This window comes from Mesocricetus auratus, unplaced genomic scaffold, assembly GCF_017639785.1.
Source record: "Mesocricetus auratus isolate SY011 unplaced genomic scaffold, BCM_Maur_2.0 Super-Scaffold_15014, whole genome shotgun sequence".
NCBI lineage: Eukaryota > Metazoa > Chordata > Mammalia > Rodentia > Cricetidae > Mesocricetus > Mesocricetus auratus.
Window position 1 is genome coordinate 33,584,580 of NW_024429186.1, and position 15,576 is coordinate 33,600,155.

The 15,576-nt window shown below is 47.9% G+C and overlaps 1 protein-coding gene across 1 annotated transcript in view; it reads left to right on the forward strand.

The window, feature by feature from the left end:
- The first annotated feature begins 1,306 nt into the window (after positions 1–1,306).
- Dpf3 (double PHD fingers 3) overlaps positions 1,307–15,576 on the forward strand; it is a 262,723-nt gene continuing 248,453 nt past the window's right edge. The window contains exon 1 of the mRNA XM_021228767.2: positions 1,307–1,388. Coding sequence (XP_021084426.1) covers positions 1,357–1,388 — 32 coding nt within the window. The 5' untranslated portion in view covers positions 1,307–1,356. The remainder of the gene's footprint in view (positions 1,389–15,576) is intronic.

Consider the following 15,576-nt stretch of genomic DNA (forward strand, 5'->3'; position numbering starts at 1 on the left):
TTATCTGTAACTCTAATAGTGAATGGAGTTGGAATCTGAAAGTTCTGGGCTGCTTTGTAATTGTATTTTACTTTATTCATTGAGGGCAGTAAAAGGAAAAGGAGGTGGAATTATGAACTAGCAATTCAGCATCTTTCATTTTTCTTCCCCCCCTCCACTCGCCGTCACTTTGGCCTGATCAAACAGCTATGGATCCGCAGCCAGGCTTCTATATGCTAACGTCGCCTCTATGTGATTTCACCCACTCTGAGCCTCCCTGCTCTCCGGGGAAGCCTGAGTTCGTAGAAGTCTCCCAGTTTCTTCAAGTGTTCTCCGGATTCTGAGCAGCAGTACACTCTGGAAGCCTCGAGTCACGTCGCAACATTCACTTGAGAATTCTTTTCACCTCCTATATTAGTCCAGAAAGGTGACGCCCGAGTCCGCAGCGCCGGTCCCCGAGGGAACTCCAGCAACACCCACCTCAGGCTTCAACAATTTCGCTTCCTTAGCAGTGTTTTCTAAAGTTGCCTCAAATCTTTCCTACCCTTTTGCCAAAAGAGCGCCAGGTCTCGCTTTGCTCTCCAGCTGGCCCATGTCAGATAATTGGGAATTGCTGACAGCGGAGAACGGTGTGGTTGTAGGGGACCGCGCAGAGTGACCACCCCTGAATTACGTAACAAAAAAACCGTAGCACAGGAGAGGGCGAGCCTGACGCAGAGACATTCCAAGGGGAAGGGAGTTGCTGTCTTGGACTCTCCAGTTCCCAGAAACCGACAGGGGAAGGTGGCTGAGATAAAGAAAACACTTCGGGGACAAGAATATTCAACAGCCTCAGAACCTAGAGCATTATTAACAATCGGTGGAACACGAGTAGCAATTTCTTGCAAGAAATTGCAGCCTTCCAACTTTTGCACTGAAACACGGAGGTGTACCCGGAGCGGGGGGGGTGGAGTGGGAGGTAAAAACGGTGATATATAAAGTCCAAAGCTAATGAATGGGATTTAAAGGTTTTTTTGGCTCTATATAAATATTTCTGTTCAGGAGCGCAACCTCTCTGCAGTTATTTAGTAAAGTAGGGGCTCAAACCAAGCGAGAATGCTCTCCCGTGTGTGTCCACTAGCCCCAATCAGAAAGGGCGCTACTAACACTGTACTGCCCCTTTAAGACCTGCTCGCTCTCGGGCTCTACAAAAGGGAGTGACCTCTGGGCTTTGACAGCTCCCCTAATAACTACCACCACGCAGGCCCCGCCTACCCGGCGACCAGCCGCGCCGATTGGCCTGCAGGCCGGTATCCCGTGCTCTGATTGGCCTGCCGCTTCCCCTGAGCGAACCTTTAGAACTCTGAGACAGACAATATTCTGTTACATTGTAGCAAAATGGCGACTGTCATTCACAACCCCCTGAAAGCGTAAGTAAGACTAAAAAATGTACATATTCCGCGTGGTTTCAATATGAAAAAAAGGCGCCTTGCGGAGCGCAGCCGGCGCCCGGCTCTTGCAGACGCCTCCCGCTGCGCCCGGGCTCCTCTTTTCTTCTGCTCTTACTTCTTCATCTTTTTTTTTTCCTCCCAGCGCGCAGAAATGTCAGGAGATGCAATTAACAGAAAGAAAATTGTTACATCTGTGTTCTGCTTAATTGACTGACCCGGACCGGGAGGGAGCCCGGAGCGGCGGCGCCCGCTCCCGAGCTGCGGGGGTCTCGAGCAGCTCGGGGCTGCACGGTCCCCGGAGTCCTCTGCCTCTCCCGGCCCGCGCGGGGCTGGCTGAGCCCGGTCGGAGCGCGGGGCAGGGGCCGCGTCGTGCGCTCCGCTGAGCCCAGCGCTCCAAGCCCGAGGCTTCCCGGCTCCGCGGCTCCTCCACCCGGGCGGGCTGACCGACCGCTGCGGCTGCGGAGTTTGCTGGGCGTTCGCTCTGCCTTCCGAGCTCTCGCAGGGAGTTTGTGCAAACCTTCCGGAGTTGGGAGGACAGCGCGCGGAGCGGCGGGTCTCGGGAGTCCTGGGGCCCAGGTGCTTGCCCCGGGCTTTTCCACTGGAGCAGCCGGGGGATCAGGGAGGCGCTCCGGGCGGTCATCGGTGTGTCTGCGTGTTTGTGGGCGAACTGGCTGGAGTAAATTAACGACCTGGATTAACTTGGGGGTTGATATGGAAGCAGGGAAGCTGCAGGTCTTATGAATGGTGTGCTTGCCTGCTCTGGGTGAAAAGCCGAGGCGGGCGGAGGCGGTTCGGGGCTCTGGCGACAACGGGGGGCAGGTGCCTCCGGGAGACTTTGAGCGGACAGAGGGGGCGGGCTGCGCGAGGACTCGCGGGGGCCGATCCCCGGTCGGAGCTGCCTTCCTTCCTTCCTTCCTTCCTTCCTTCCTTCCTTCCTTCCTTCCTTCCTTCCTTCCTTCCTTCCTTTCTTCCTTCCTTTCTTCCTTCCTTTCTTCCTTCCTTCCAGTCGGTGAACTGTGAATGAGAAGCCGCCAAGTCCGCGAGCGATCGTGGAGTCGCGGGTGGCCTCGGAAAACTAGTGTGGCTCTCAAGGGGCGCTATTGGCAGGGATGTTGGCAGAGGGTGGGTCCCTGGGAATCGCGGCGCGGCGTGGGCTCCGGTCGGTGCCGGGTGTACTAGGACTTCCCCGCCCGAGTGAAAGCCTCTGGGAGTAGGAGGGTGCGCGTGGGTGCTTCGTGCCAGTTCTTCCCAATGTGTGGCGGTGGTCGATCCTGGCTCTTTTAACTGCTCGATACAGCGTCCTAATCCCTGGCTTCTGGAGTCAAAAACACGGTTGGAGAGCAGCAAGGCAGTGCGGGGGCATTCCTAGTGCCAAGAAACGCCTAGGGAGAACCCGCTGCGTTTGCACCAGCCAGCAACCAGGAATAGGGCAGGGATGTCCCAGATCTCGGAGTTTCCACGAGATATTGCCGTAAAGAAGACACTGGAGGCTGAGCTTGATGCGAGTTCCTGGCTCCAGTTCTCGCTCGGAAGCTCAGCTACTTTGCACTCGCGACAGCATTTCACCTAGGAGAGAAAATGTTTTATGGCAGAATAAATGGGCGTAACTTCGCCGCGTCCTCGCCGACTCGCGCCGCCACACCGCTGATGCCAGGAGTTTCTCCAGACCCACACAGCTGATTTGCAATTTCCTAATTTCCAGCCAAAATCACGTAGTCGAGCTGATGCTGCTTAGTAAACTGAAGTCAGAGAGATCTATTTTCTATGTGTATGGGATTCCTTATTGGGAAAGCGGTCTCCTTGATGCCCAGGAGCGGGCTTACGCTCGGGCGCGCGCAAGAGCTCCACGCTCCAGGGTTCCCCAGATCGTTCCACTTTTTTTTTCTTTTTTTCTTTTTCTTTTTTTTTGACACAGAAGCGTACGTGTGTAGGGGTAGTGGGGGAAGGGACAGAGCAGCAAGAAGGTGACTAATCTCGGTAGTGGAATTAGTTCTGAATTACACGTGTACTCCTTAATAATTGGAAACACTTGCCGTGGGATGCATTTGTAACTCCGTCTTGGCACACGCACCCGGGAGCTACACACATCACACATCACCACTGCCTTTCCTGGGAAGGAGTCGAGCTGTCACTTTATAATTATCCGCCCCCTTTTGCATCCCATCCTCTCCCCCCACCCCTAGGGCTAAGGGTGTAAACAATAACCCCAACGGCCAAGCTTTTTGCAGTCTGGACATTTTAAAAACTCCGCACGCAGGAGCACATGCGTCGTTACTGGGAGACCGACGTCATCTGCTTTTATTATAATAATTATTTTTTAAACTTGTTTAATAAAACATCTTATATAGTTCATTTGTTTTTAGAAGTTGCTGATCAGGAAACAAAACGCACGTGAATAAATTATGCATGGGCTAAATTAGAACAAAGCACAGCGACACATCAAGCCGAAGGGATGGATGGGGGCGCAGGGAGGAGGAGCGATGAGGATGGTTTGGAGAGCTTATGTGTTTATCCTTGTGTGCCCCTCCTGACAATGAACCGGAGCTCCAAACCGCATTAGCATTTTCTGCGTGTGCGTGCAATCTCTCTCGTCTTAAAAAGGCAACACCACCCCCTACAGACACTGGTCACACAAAGATTTCCTCTTGAACTACGGGATAAGTAGCAGTAGTTAAGGTGTGGGGAAGAAGCCAGCTCAGGTTTCTTAAATGCAACCTTGTGCAGGGCTCTGCCTTCTTAGACTTTGGGTTACTTTTCATCTTGCTAGTTTTTTTTTTCCATGTGGGACATTCAATAATTCAATCCACGGGGTGACTGGATGGATAACTTGAATGCCTTTGCTTTGCATAGAGTGGGGGTGGGGTGTCTTCTGTGGGGTTCCAAGAGCCTGAAAACAGCCTTTCTTGGTAGTTTGCCTTTCTTCCTGGCTATCTTTGATCTCCCTCAACTCCCCTTGTTGCTTTCACCCCTTCCTCTCTGAAGCTGACAGGCTGAGTTCTCCGTTGTAGCCTTTAACTTCTTGTTACTGCCCAATAGGGTGTTAGAGGCAGAAACAGGAGCTGCCTGGACAGATTAGATCAGAAAGGGACTCGGCAGGTGGCCCTACAACTAAGTGGTCACATCTGGACAAATAGAATTCAAAAGCACGGATGGGCATGTATGGTGTGTAAATGTGAGTATGGGCTATTTAAATTAGCAGCTACATTGAGTACAGATTGTTGGAGTCATCCTCAATTTCTGTATACACAGGTAAGGGCCACGGACAGATTTGATAAAGGCATGTGTGTGAGTTATTATTGTATACTTGTTGATTTCTGTATACTTAGGAAATAAATTAAAAAATTACTTATTTTAGCTGAGTATGGTGGCACATGCCTTTAATTCCAGCACTTGAAAGCCAGAAGAAGGCAGGTCTCTGTGAGTTCATGTCCAGAATAGCTACATAGTGAGTTTCAGGACTGTCAGAGCTACATAGAGAGACCCTGTTTAAAAAATTACTATTTTATGTGTGTGTGTTTTGATTTGGTGAGGTACTGGTACAAGTACAAATGTGTGTATATGTGTGCTGTCAGAGGACAACTTTGGAGTCATTTCTCCTATGAGTTCTGGGGATTGAACTCAGATCAGACTTGGAAGCAAGCAAGGTTACTTGCTGAGCTATCTTTCTTGCCCTTATAATGCTTTTATTGCAAGTTCTAACCTTACTATTCTAGTTTAGGTAAATCACCTTCCCCCATGTCTGTCAACAGCACTTTAAACAGAGCAATCTCTCAGTGACTTCTCGAAACTCTGGCCATAAGCACTTAACTGGGAATGCCTGCCACCTTCTGCCAGATTTGATCATGTACATATGTATCTATTTTTATAACTCCAAGCTCAGAGAGGAATAAATGCTATCATTACTTAATTACTTTAGTTAGGGCTTTAATACTTTAATTATTTTATTATAAACAATGAGAAAAGCAAACTACTTAGTCATGTTTATCACTATGATCACACGTAAACAGTTGCATCAGAACTTTACTTTGTGAAGAGTCTCCCTAGCTTGGAGGTCAGTGCTGCTATCTATGTTTTATTATTAAGGACATACTCTGAGAGAAGTAAATGCTTACTTAGTCAAGATTCAACATGGCTCATGTGTATAGATGGACTCATCTTCTAATCCATTGTCTGATGTGGATAATGTGTGTTCTAATCTAAAGTGGGTTTGGGGTACATGAGAGTTAGAAGCCTCAGCCCTTACTCTTGCTGTGGTGGCCAGTTTAGCTATCAGAGAGGAAAGGCCAGGGGGCCACATTCCTGGTCCTAATCTTGTCTTGGCTATTTTGGTTTGGGGAGTGATGGTGAGTAGGGACTAAGTGGAGAACGGTGGGGTTGGGGCTTTGTGAACTTGCAGCCTTTTATGGACATTATTTTAGTCCTTTGTGGAAAAGGGGACTCTTGAGGCCAACAGATGCTTCAGCACTACGATCTCTCTCTGCTTTTACTCATCAGTGTAAAAAAAATAAAGGATGGCTCACCAGGTAAAAGCACTTGCTGCTCTTCAGGGACCTGAGTTCGATTCCTAGCACCCACATAGAGCATTTCAAACTGCCTGTAATACAAGCTTGAGGGACTATTTGACACCCTTTTCTGTACTCTGCAGGAACACACAGACACACACAATAAATCTTAAAAAAGAGTTCTAAAGTCTCCAGATTCATTAACACACATTATTATTTTTTCAATGGGATGTTCATACCCACGGAGGACATCAGTTTCAGTCAGAATCCAAGTGGTAAATCTTTGAAAACAACCCAGTCTGCAGACCTCCCTGGGGAACATTTGAGACCCACAAAGCATACTGGGGTCCCATGGTGACTGACTTGGAGGGTCTACTTCTTCCCTTGACTCTTGGAGCCACTCAGGTAGCTGAGATGTCTCATGCTCTTTTAGAACCATCCTTGTGGACCAATGTCAACCATATGATGCATGGTCAGCGTGCTTTGTTTTGAGCATGTACCTCAAAAGGATGGAAACTGTTTCTCAAACTGCAGCCCTGCTGATGGAGGTGACAGTGTCATAAAATGGCCCTAGGATCCAGGAACCCGGGGGCCTGTTTGTTATCCCAACCTCAGCAAAGTAACTTTTGTGGTTTTTGAGTGTTTTGAAAGTCACTCGAAGGCAGAAATGTAGCCAAATGTGGCAAACCTCAGGCCAAAAAAAATCCCACAAGCACTGGAATATTTTTTACCCTGCTGCGATTTTCCAACAGGAGTCTTATATAAGCATGGCCCTCTTTTAAATAGTCTTTAGCTGTGAAGGTATTTAACAAGGAAAGATAAGGCGGCCTGTGGTGGGGAGGAGAGGATGGCAAGTGGAGAAAACCTCTGTGTGGTCTGGAACTCCAGAGATAGCTGTTTAACTGTAGAGGAGCCCCACAGGACGAACCGTTTCCAGTTCTCAAGCTTTCTAGCTGCGGGAGTGACTGGGAAAGGATGAGGTGTGGTGTTTGTGTGTGATTTGTTTTTCTTCTTGGTCAGTTACTGGTGTTTCACACTCTGTCAAACCATATGGATGAACAGAGCTGGCCTCATAAAACTGTCACAAAAAGAAGGTTTCTTTTTTTTTTTTGAAGCATGTGATTTGCATTAGAGTTTTAAAAGCAGGAGTTAGGTGTCTCTGGGGGAGGGGATGGGACTAGAGAACTAGAGTGTGGAGAATGCCTGGCTCATCCTGTGTTTGTGAAAAGAGGGAAGCCTATGGAGGCTGAGATCAGGGGCTCTGTTGGAGGCAGGGAAGACCAAGGAGTGCAGACTCAGTACTCCTAGTGATGGGGTTCAGATAACTCTCATTGAGCCTTCACCAGTCAGGTCTGCTGAAGGTGGAAAACAACAATGGCAGGTCTAATTCTCCATTTACTCATTTCCCTTTACCCCCTGCCTGCCCCGATTCCAGGGACTGTGGTCACCTCAGGTTGTGGTGAATGAGATGTTTTATTCTTGTCCCCTATTGGGGTTGTACATCATTTCTGAGGGCTCATCAAGGATTGTGAAACCTTGGATTTGGTTCTTGAGTTTAGAGACAAGGGAACTTAAGCTGGTCTCCTGGATTTCATCTAAGCCATCATTTTATCATGGTACTCAGCCCAAATGGAAGTAAAGTGCTTGTTTCTTTTTCATTTGCACAGCCACAAGACTCTGGTTGCTAAGTGATAGGAAGCTTGTGGGTCTGTACTGGTGTCTCACCGAGCTTCCTCTAGTGAAGCTTGTGTTACTGCTGGGGAAATAGAGGTTCACAACAGACACCCTGGAGCTGGCTTACACCTGTGTGGGTCTCAGCAGCACTAGGTTGGAATTTCGTTGCCTTCCTCTTACTGACATCACATTCTCCACTGGGGGATTCTTATCAGGCTTTTCTGTGGTTGAAATCTCCCTTGGCAAGGAAGAAGGGCTTGCAGAATTTACCAGCAAATTCACAGAAACCAGCATGTGAATTCTGAGTCTTGGGGCTGGAGAGATGGCTCAGAGGTTAAGAGTACCAATAACTCTCTCAGAGGTCCTGAGTTCAATTCCTGGCAACCACATGGTGATCACATCTGTAATGAGATCTGGTGCCCTCTTCTGGTGTGCAGGCATACATGGAGTTGGAATGTTGTATACAGAATAAAGTAAATAAAAAAAATTCTGAGTCTTAATCCAAAAGAAAAATGAAATATTTGATCCCCAGTAGAAGGCATCCCCTTTATTTTTAAAAAACTGTGATAAAATATGCATAATATAAAAAGACACCTCTCAAGGCATGCAATTCAGTGGTGTTAAATACATGTTAACAACATTTATTTATTGTGTGGGGGGGGCACATATACACATGGAGACACGTGCCCTGGTGTGCCATGTGCTTATGAAGGTCAGAGGACATCTTGTGGGAGTCAGCTCTCTTTATCTATCAAATGGGTCCCAGAGATTGAATTCAGGTTGTCAGGCTTGGTGGCAAGTACCTTTATTCACTTAGCCATATTGCTAGCCCACGTTAAATACACTTATAGTGACTGGTCAGCCATTATCACTATTTCTAGAGCCTTTTCATCACGTCATTAAAGGTTATTAAACACCTTGCTGGGCTGGGTGATATAGCTCAGTGGGAGAGCAGGGGCTTGTTTGGGCAAGGCCCTCAGTTCAGCCTTCAGCACCAAACAAAACTGTCCTCCTCATACCCTGCTTCCCACAGCCAGAAGCGTCATTTTGCTTTCCGCCCAAGGGTTTCAGATGGATGGGGACTTAGGAGTGTTTGCCCTTTTGTGTCTGGCTTATGTCACTCTGTTCAGTGTCTCAGGGGCATCCATGTTGTAGCATACATCAGACCTTCATTCCTTTTTATGGCCATTGTATGTATAGACCACACTTTGTTTATCCATTTATCTGTTAGTGGACACTTGGGCCTTTCCCACTCTTGGCTGTTGCAAATAAAGCTGCTATGAACATTTATATTAGAACTGCTTGAGTCTCTGTGTTCAGTTCTTTTGGGTAGAGGCCTAGATTGCCTTTATTTTCAGCCTCTTTACAAATAGAGGCCACAGTTCTAGACGGCAAAGGCTGTCCCTACCTTCATTTTTAACACCCCAGACAATGCTAATAGTGTTACAGAATTCAGCCTCTTTACCACCACCCTTTTCTAGGCATACCGCTGTGGAAACCCAGAGCCTCACTCCTCCCATCCCTAGCAACGGCAATGGCTCCTTGTGCCCCCTTTGCCATGAGGGTAAGAACTCCCTATAAGGGGATCTGTCACCATGTGAGGGAGGGTGCACCTGGGCTGACAAGACAGACTGAGAGTCAAGAGTGGTGGCTCACTTGGAAGTTCAAGGCCATCCTCAGTCACATAATGAGTTAGAAGTGAGCCTGGGCTGCAGAGTGAGACTCTGAAACAAAACAAAACACAATAACACAAGTCTAAAGGTGTATTTCAGTTGGTTCAGTGTTGGTTATCACTTGAAGCCCTGAGTTTGAACTCTAGCACTGCATACAGGAGGCATAGTGGGACATACCTATGATTCCAACACTCAGGAAATGGAGGCAGGAGATTAGGAGTTCAAGGCCATCCTCAGCCACATAATGAGTGAGAAGTGAGCCTGGGATGCATCCGAATTTGTCTAAAATACATAGACACATAGACACATAGACACACACACACACACACACACACACACACACACACACACACACACACCCAAACCAGCAAACAAACCCCAAACAACCCAGGAAGCAAATAAAAACTGAACCTGCCTTTTTGTATGGTGAGGAGAGTCTACATCTCCTTTTATTTAATCTTTTCCTACCCTAGCCCCTGCTTATCCTCCAAGGGTCCAAGAGAAATAAAAGACAAAAACTTTTCAGAAAGTGGAAACTCCAAATGTGAGGTGTTCCTGGGAAAGCTAAACTTTCCTGTCACAGATGGAGTCCTTCTCAGAGTCAGTGATACCTAATCTATTAGATGTGCATGTGTTGCTGGGGATCAAACCCAGGGTTTGGCCCATGCTAGGTGAGTTTTCTGTTGAGCCACAAACCCAGCATGGTTCTTTTGAGACCAGGCCTTACCAGGTATCTTCTGGGCCTGTCTCCTGAGCAACTGGGGTCAGAGGTCTGTCCCACCATGGCTGGCTGATTAAACATTATCCAAAAGACTGAATCTAGACACGTCACTGGCATCATATCTAATCATTGTTTCTTTAGGAAATGCAAACCTTGCTCATCCCTCTGTAACTTTTTTTTTTTTTTTTTTTTTTTTTTTGGTTTTACGAGACAGGGTTTTTCTGTATTGTTTTGGAGGCTGTTGGTCCAGCCGGGCCTCGAACTCACAGAGATCCACCTACTTCTGCCTCCCGAGTGCTGGGATTAAAGGCGTGCACCGCCACCACCCGGCTCATCCCTCTGTAACTTAATCGTCCTGGGAGCTCAGAGGGCTTTCACGTGGTCTCGATTGGAAGTAAGTAAGAAGACGAGTTAAGAAAAGCTCCCATTTCCCTTTGGAAGCCCTGAACTGAGTCACCCACAGAATCGGCAGACATGGGAAGGTCAGTGGATCGCGGGGAGCTTTCCCTGGAGTGTGGGCTTCGGTCATCAGCCGAGCTCTGACTTCGTCCATCAAGATGATGAAGGAGCAAGAAAGCACGAAAGGCAGCTGGAGCTTGCCTCTGCCGGTGACACACAGAAGGCAAACTGTTGATGTGGGAGGCAGTGAAAAAGAGCATCTTATTTATGGAAGACTAGACGTGATGGGTTTGATCATTAAGTTATGTCTTGTTTCCTAGCACTGGAGATGCTTCAGATGCCAACTCGAAGCAAGCTACAAGGGGCTTTTATTTTACAGAAGCAAATTAAGTACAAAGACATCCTTCCACCCACCGTCCTCAAGCAATGGCTTTCCATGGATCTCTGTTGAGTTGAACCCAGTGGGGATACTCTCACTGGATCTGTCTTAGGAGCATCCTTCATCCTGTCCTGGCCAAATGCTGATTACGTGCCAAACGGCCTCCCTGTCTGTATTTAGGAGCATCTACTTGCAGAAGGACCTCTGGTTTCTGCTTCTGCTTCTAGACTCTTACTCTTTGGTAGAGTCAGCGTCTGTGAAGTAGGAGGCTGACAGTTCCCCTAGGCCTCTCCCAGGGAAACCACTGTCATTGGGGTGGGGTGAGGGGGTGAGAGGGGAGGCAATTGCTGCTAGAGATGGGGGCGGGCAGGGTGTCTGGGGCATTGGGAGTGGAGAGATGGGGGAGGGCAGGGTGTCTGGGGCATTGGGAGTGGAGAGAATATATTCTCTCTCGCTAATTATTTTCCCTGAGGACTTAGCCAATGCAGAACCATCTATTATCGTGGGAGCGCTCTATGGTGGTTCTGCCTGTGATGAATGCTAAGTGGAAACAAGCAAGAAAAATTAACAGGCGGCTGCTTCTGTCCACCTAATTAAAATGCATATCCAAATGCATAAGTCCTTATGTTTCCCCAATGCACATACTCTCCTTCCAATCCCAATTCTATGGAGAAGGAAAAAAAAATAAAACACTTCCTCCCAATCATTTCCCTTGATTATATTTTCATCAGGGAAGGACTGAGGGTTTCCCTCAGAATAGAGAAGGGATCCATCTATCAACATTTAAAAAGTTGCCGGTTTGGACTTCTACCGGGCTTGAAAATTCTCAGTGTTGTAAAACATTTGAAATAATAATAAAGTCTCCAAACTTTACTTGACTGTAGAAAAAAGTACTCAAGGAAGTAAAGATTAGAGAGAGAGGGAGAGAGGGAGAGAGAGAGAGAGAGAGAGAGAGAGAGAGAGAGAGAGAGAGAGAGAGGGAGGAGGCCATTTTCTGCTGACTAGTTTTGTGTTAAGTCTAGCTTGGATTAGCAATGGGAAGTTTGAAAGTCTTCTCTGGGGTCTTTGTTTTCTGTCTCTTTCCTACTCCCATCTCCCTTCTGTGTCTTTTCCTCTCTCAGCGCTGCTATCTTCCATAACCCCTTACAAAGCCCCCAGCTTTTTTAGAGAGGTTCTCCGAGACAATGTTTTTATCCACCGTTGCATTTGGGTACAGTATTAGAAATGGCCCAAGTGTGCTTGAGATCAAACATACTTCTTCATCCTTAAGGAGCGGTCCCCTAGTCCCTCCTCTCAGCCCATCATTTCCCCCTCTCTCTAAAGAACAACTTTATTCAGCAGTCATAAAATATTTAATAAAACATGAAACTTCCGTCCCCACGTTCAATTCACCGTCACAGGCATCTCTGTGGCAGAGCCCCCGCCCCAGCCCCTGTCTGCCCTCCACAGCAGCCCCCGCTGTTGATTTATCAGGGCTGGCCGGCTCAGCAGTGCATGGAGATTGCTTTTAATTAACTCTCTTCATTTTTCCCAATCTTCAGGGAGCAGCAGCCATTTAATGATTTTAATATTTTATCTAGATTTATATCCCCCTTATTTGTTGTTGTTTGACTTCTGCATTTGCTCTTCCCGAATGGCTTTTAGATGGGTATATTTATTTGCCCCTGACCCCTTGCCCCCAAGACCTTTCCCCAAGATGGGAGGATGGATTCCAGAGAAAGTCCTCTTTAGTGGTGGGTCCTGTGATGGCTCGGATCCTGGGCATTGCCTTAGGAAACTCAAATTCGCTTGACTCTTAGATGATGGAGTTTATGAGATTTTCATTAAAAAGAAGTAGAAGAAGAAGAAGAAGAAGAAGAAGAAGAAGAAGAAGAAGAAGAAGAAGAAGAAGAGGAAGAAGAAGAGGAAGAAGAAGAAGAGGAAGAAGAAGAAGAGGAAGAAGAAGAGGAGGAAGAAGAAGAAGAGGAAGAAAGCAAGGATAAGAAGGAAAAAGCAGAAAAGAGAAAAAGAAATTTGGCCTCTTGCACTTGCTCTGAGGATGTGAGGTGGCGGGGAGGAGTTGGCTAAAACCTGCATCCTGGGGTTCAGTTTGGGGTTTATCATCCTGCCCACCATAACCTCACATAGTCCAGTGCTTTTTATTTTTAAAATAACAGATGGGGCCAGGTATGGTGACACATTCCTTTAATCTCACAGTTCAGGAGACAGAGGCAGGTAGAGCTCTATGAATTCAAGGCCAGCCTGGTCTATAAAGTGAGTTCCAGACCAGCTTGGTCTACATAGTGAGACCTTGTCTTAAACAAAACAAAACACCAAAAAGCAAAGCATCCAACCAACAATCAAGCAACAAAACTAATAATTCTTACTATGTTGCCCAGCCTGTGCTTGGGGGATCCTGCCTCAGCTCCTCTGTAGCTGGGACCATCATACCTGGCGTCATGGATGCTTGCGTCTGCTGAGGGTGCTGCTGGCTTTAGGGCAGGCTGGAGATAGGTTCAGCTCCGTGTTCATGCCATGGACTGTCTCTTTATTTAGGCATGGCTGGGATCAGCTGAGGCACTACTTGGCAGATTAATTGCTGGTGTTATCTGGCGAAGGAAGTGAAGAGGCAGCCATTGCCTTCTGCCTGCTACTCTGCAGCGGTGGGCAGACATGCAGCTATCCGCCCAGCTTCTGGCCTCCTCCCAGCCTCCTTTGCGCGGAGGGGTCTGCACCGTCATCCAATAGTCCCACAGAGGTCTGGCTGACAGGCTTGTGGCGGACTAGATTTTTAGAGCCAGTGTATCCACAAAATGACCTTTTGACATCTGGGTTTGGTGGTATGTCTTTGGGGTTACCTGTTGCTAGGCAACTGCTGGCTAAAGTTTGAGCCTGATCTGGGGATTGTAGTGAATTGCCCTGGGTGGCTTATGTCTCTACATTTCGATTTGCAGTATTGGCCCAGGGAACAAGAGGCTGGGAAGACATTCCTCCCTAAGGTTTTTAAAAGCCTGGCCCAGTGCCTGATGCCCAGGACACACAGATGTTTGTTTTGGTGATGAAAATGGTCTTCCCTGCCTATCTCCTTACACTGGAGCATACCTCTGCTCTCTGTAGCTCTGTCAGTCCTGAAAGCCTACCTATCCTTTCTATGTCAGGAGCCCAGCTACATGCAGGAAACAGTGAGGAAAAGCCGATCTCCATGCGGTGGTCTGGTATCCACATCACTCAGGGTTTTGCTGGGCATTCTCTCTTTACCTTTTTTTTTTTTTTTGGCAGTCACAGCCCCTTTTGGGAATCTTCTGGAAGCTGTGGATCAGCTCCCTAGGAATAGATGCACCCAAGTGTGAACCTTCGCGTATGGCTTCATGGGGCTCCCAGCCTATGATGGATGCATCTGTGGATGCCCTGCAGATGTCCTGGCTCTTGGGTGACAGCTTCAGCGTGAGCGATGTGGGTGAATTTCTCAGTCTGAGAGAATGCTTTAATCAATACTTAATGAATTATTTTTTGAGACAGAGAGTTTCCCTACATTAGCCCAGGCTGACTTAGAACCCAGTTGTCCTCCCTCAGCCTCCTGAAGGCTGCGGCACAGGTGTGCATCCCCATCCTCGACTAAGATGCTTGCTCTGCATCCCTGTGCAGAAGCAGCCCCTGCCTGGAGCCCTCCGACATCTCAATAAACTTCGAGTGCTGTTGTCGATCCGCAGTTCAAGGGTCCACCTCTGCCTGCAGCCTCCTTCCCGACACACAGGGGCCACGTCTGCCTGCAGCCTCTAGAGAGTCCAAATGCTCCCTTTCCCCACTGTAGCCCTTGCTGTCCACACTGCCCTTTGCCCCCTTAGTTCTGCATGTGTCTTTCCCCCCTTCCGTCACGGAAACACTTCTCTGTGGCTGCTTACAGCAAAAAGGCTCTGCAAGGCAGTGCCAGTGGCTGTCTGGGCTTTTTTGTCTCTAGGAACCAGCCTAGCTGTCACTTGGTGGACAGCTGGGTGAATGAAGCCAGGAGGTAGGCACCCTGCTCTGCCTGTCCTCAGGATTGACTTGTTCTCATTGTCCACTTTAATGGCGTGCATTTGGGAAAGGCAGTAGAATTCTTTTTAAACATTCTTTAATTTCAGGTGTCAGGATGCAGACACAGGCTTGGCTGTGCTGACATGTGGGGGGAATGGCTTTTTCTGAGTCTTGTCATTGTTCCAGGAGAGACAAAGGGCTTAGCTTTCCACACTTTGGTCTTTTTTTTTTTTTCCGAGACAGGGTTTCTCTGCGTAATAGCCCTGACTGTCCTGGAGCTAGCTCTGTAGACCAGGTTGACCTTGAACTCTGCCTCCCAAGTGCCATGATTACGATATAGGGTCTTGACAGGCGGTGGTGGTACTCACCTTTAATCCCAGCACTCGGGAGGCAGAGGCAGGTGGATCTCTGTGAGGTCGAGGCCAGCCTGGTCTACAGATCGAGTTCCAGGACAGCCTCCAAAACAATATAGAGAAACCCTGTCTCCAAAAAGCAAAAACAAAAAACAAAACAAAACAAAAAACAAACCAAAACAACACAACAAAAAAAGAGATAGGGTCTTTTAGGTTGATTTAAAAACTTACTGTGTAATGAGTGACTTGAATTCCTTGCCTCCACCTCCTAAGGGCTGGGAGTACAGGAATGTGTGCTCAGGCCCAGTGTACCTCCCTGGACACTGCAGGAAAGGGTGTTCGGGGTCAGGAGTGCCTCTCTCTTATACTAGGAGAGGCACTGACTTGGCATTGTAACGCTTGCACACCTTCTTCAGGCACAACCGCCTTCCAGAGCCTTCTGTGGCGTGGGCTACTTGGAAGAAAGACTTCTG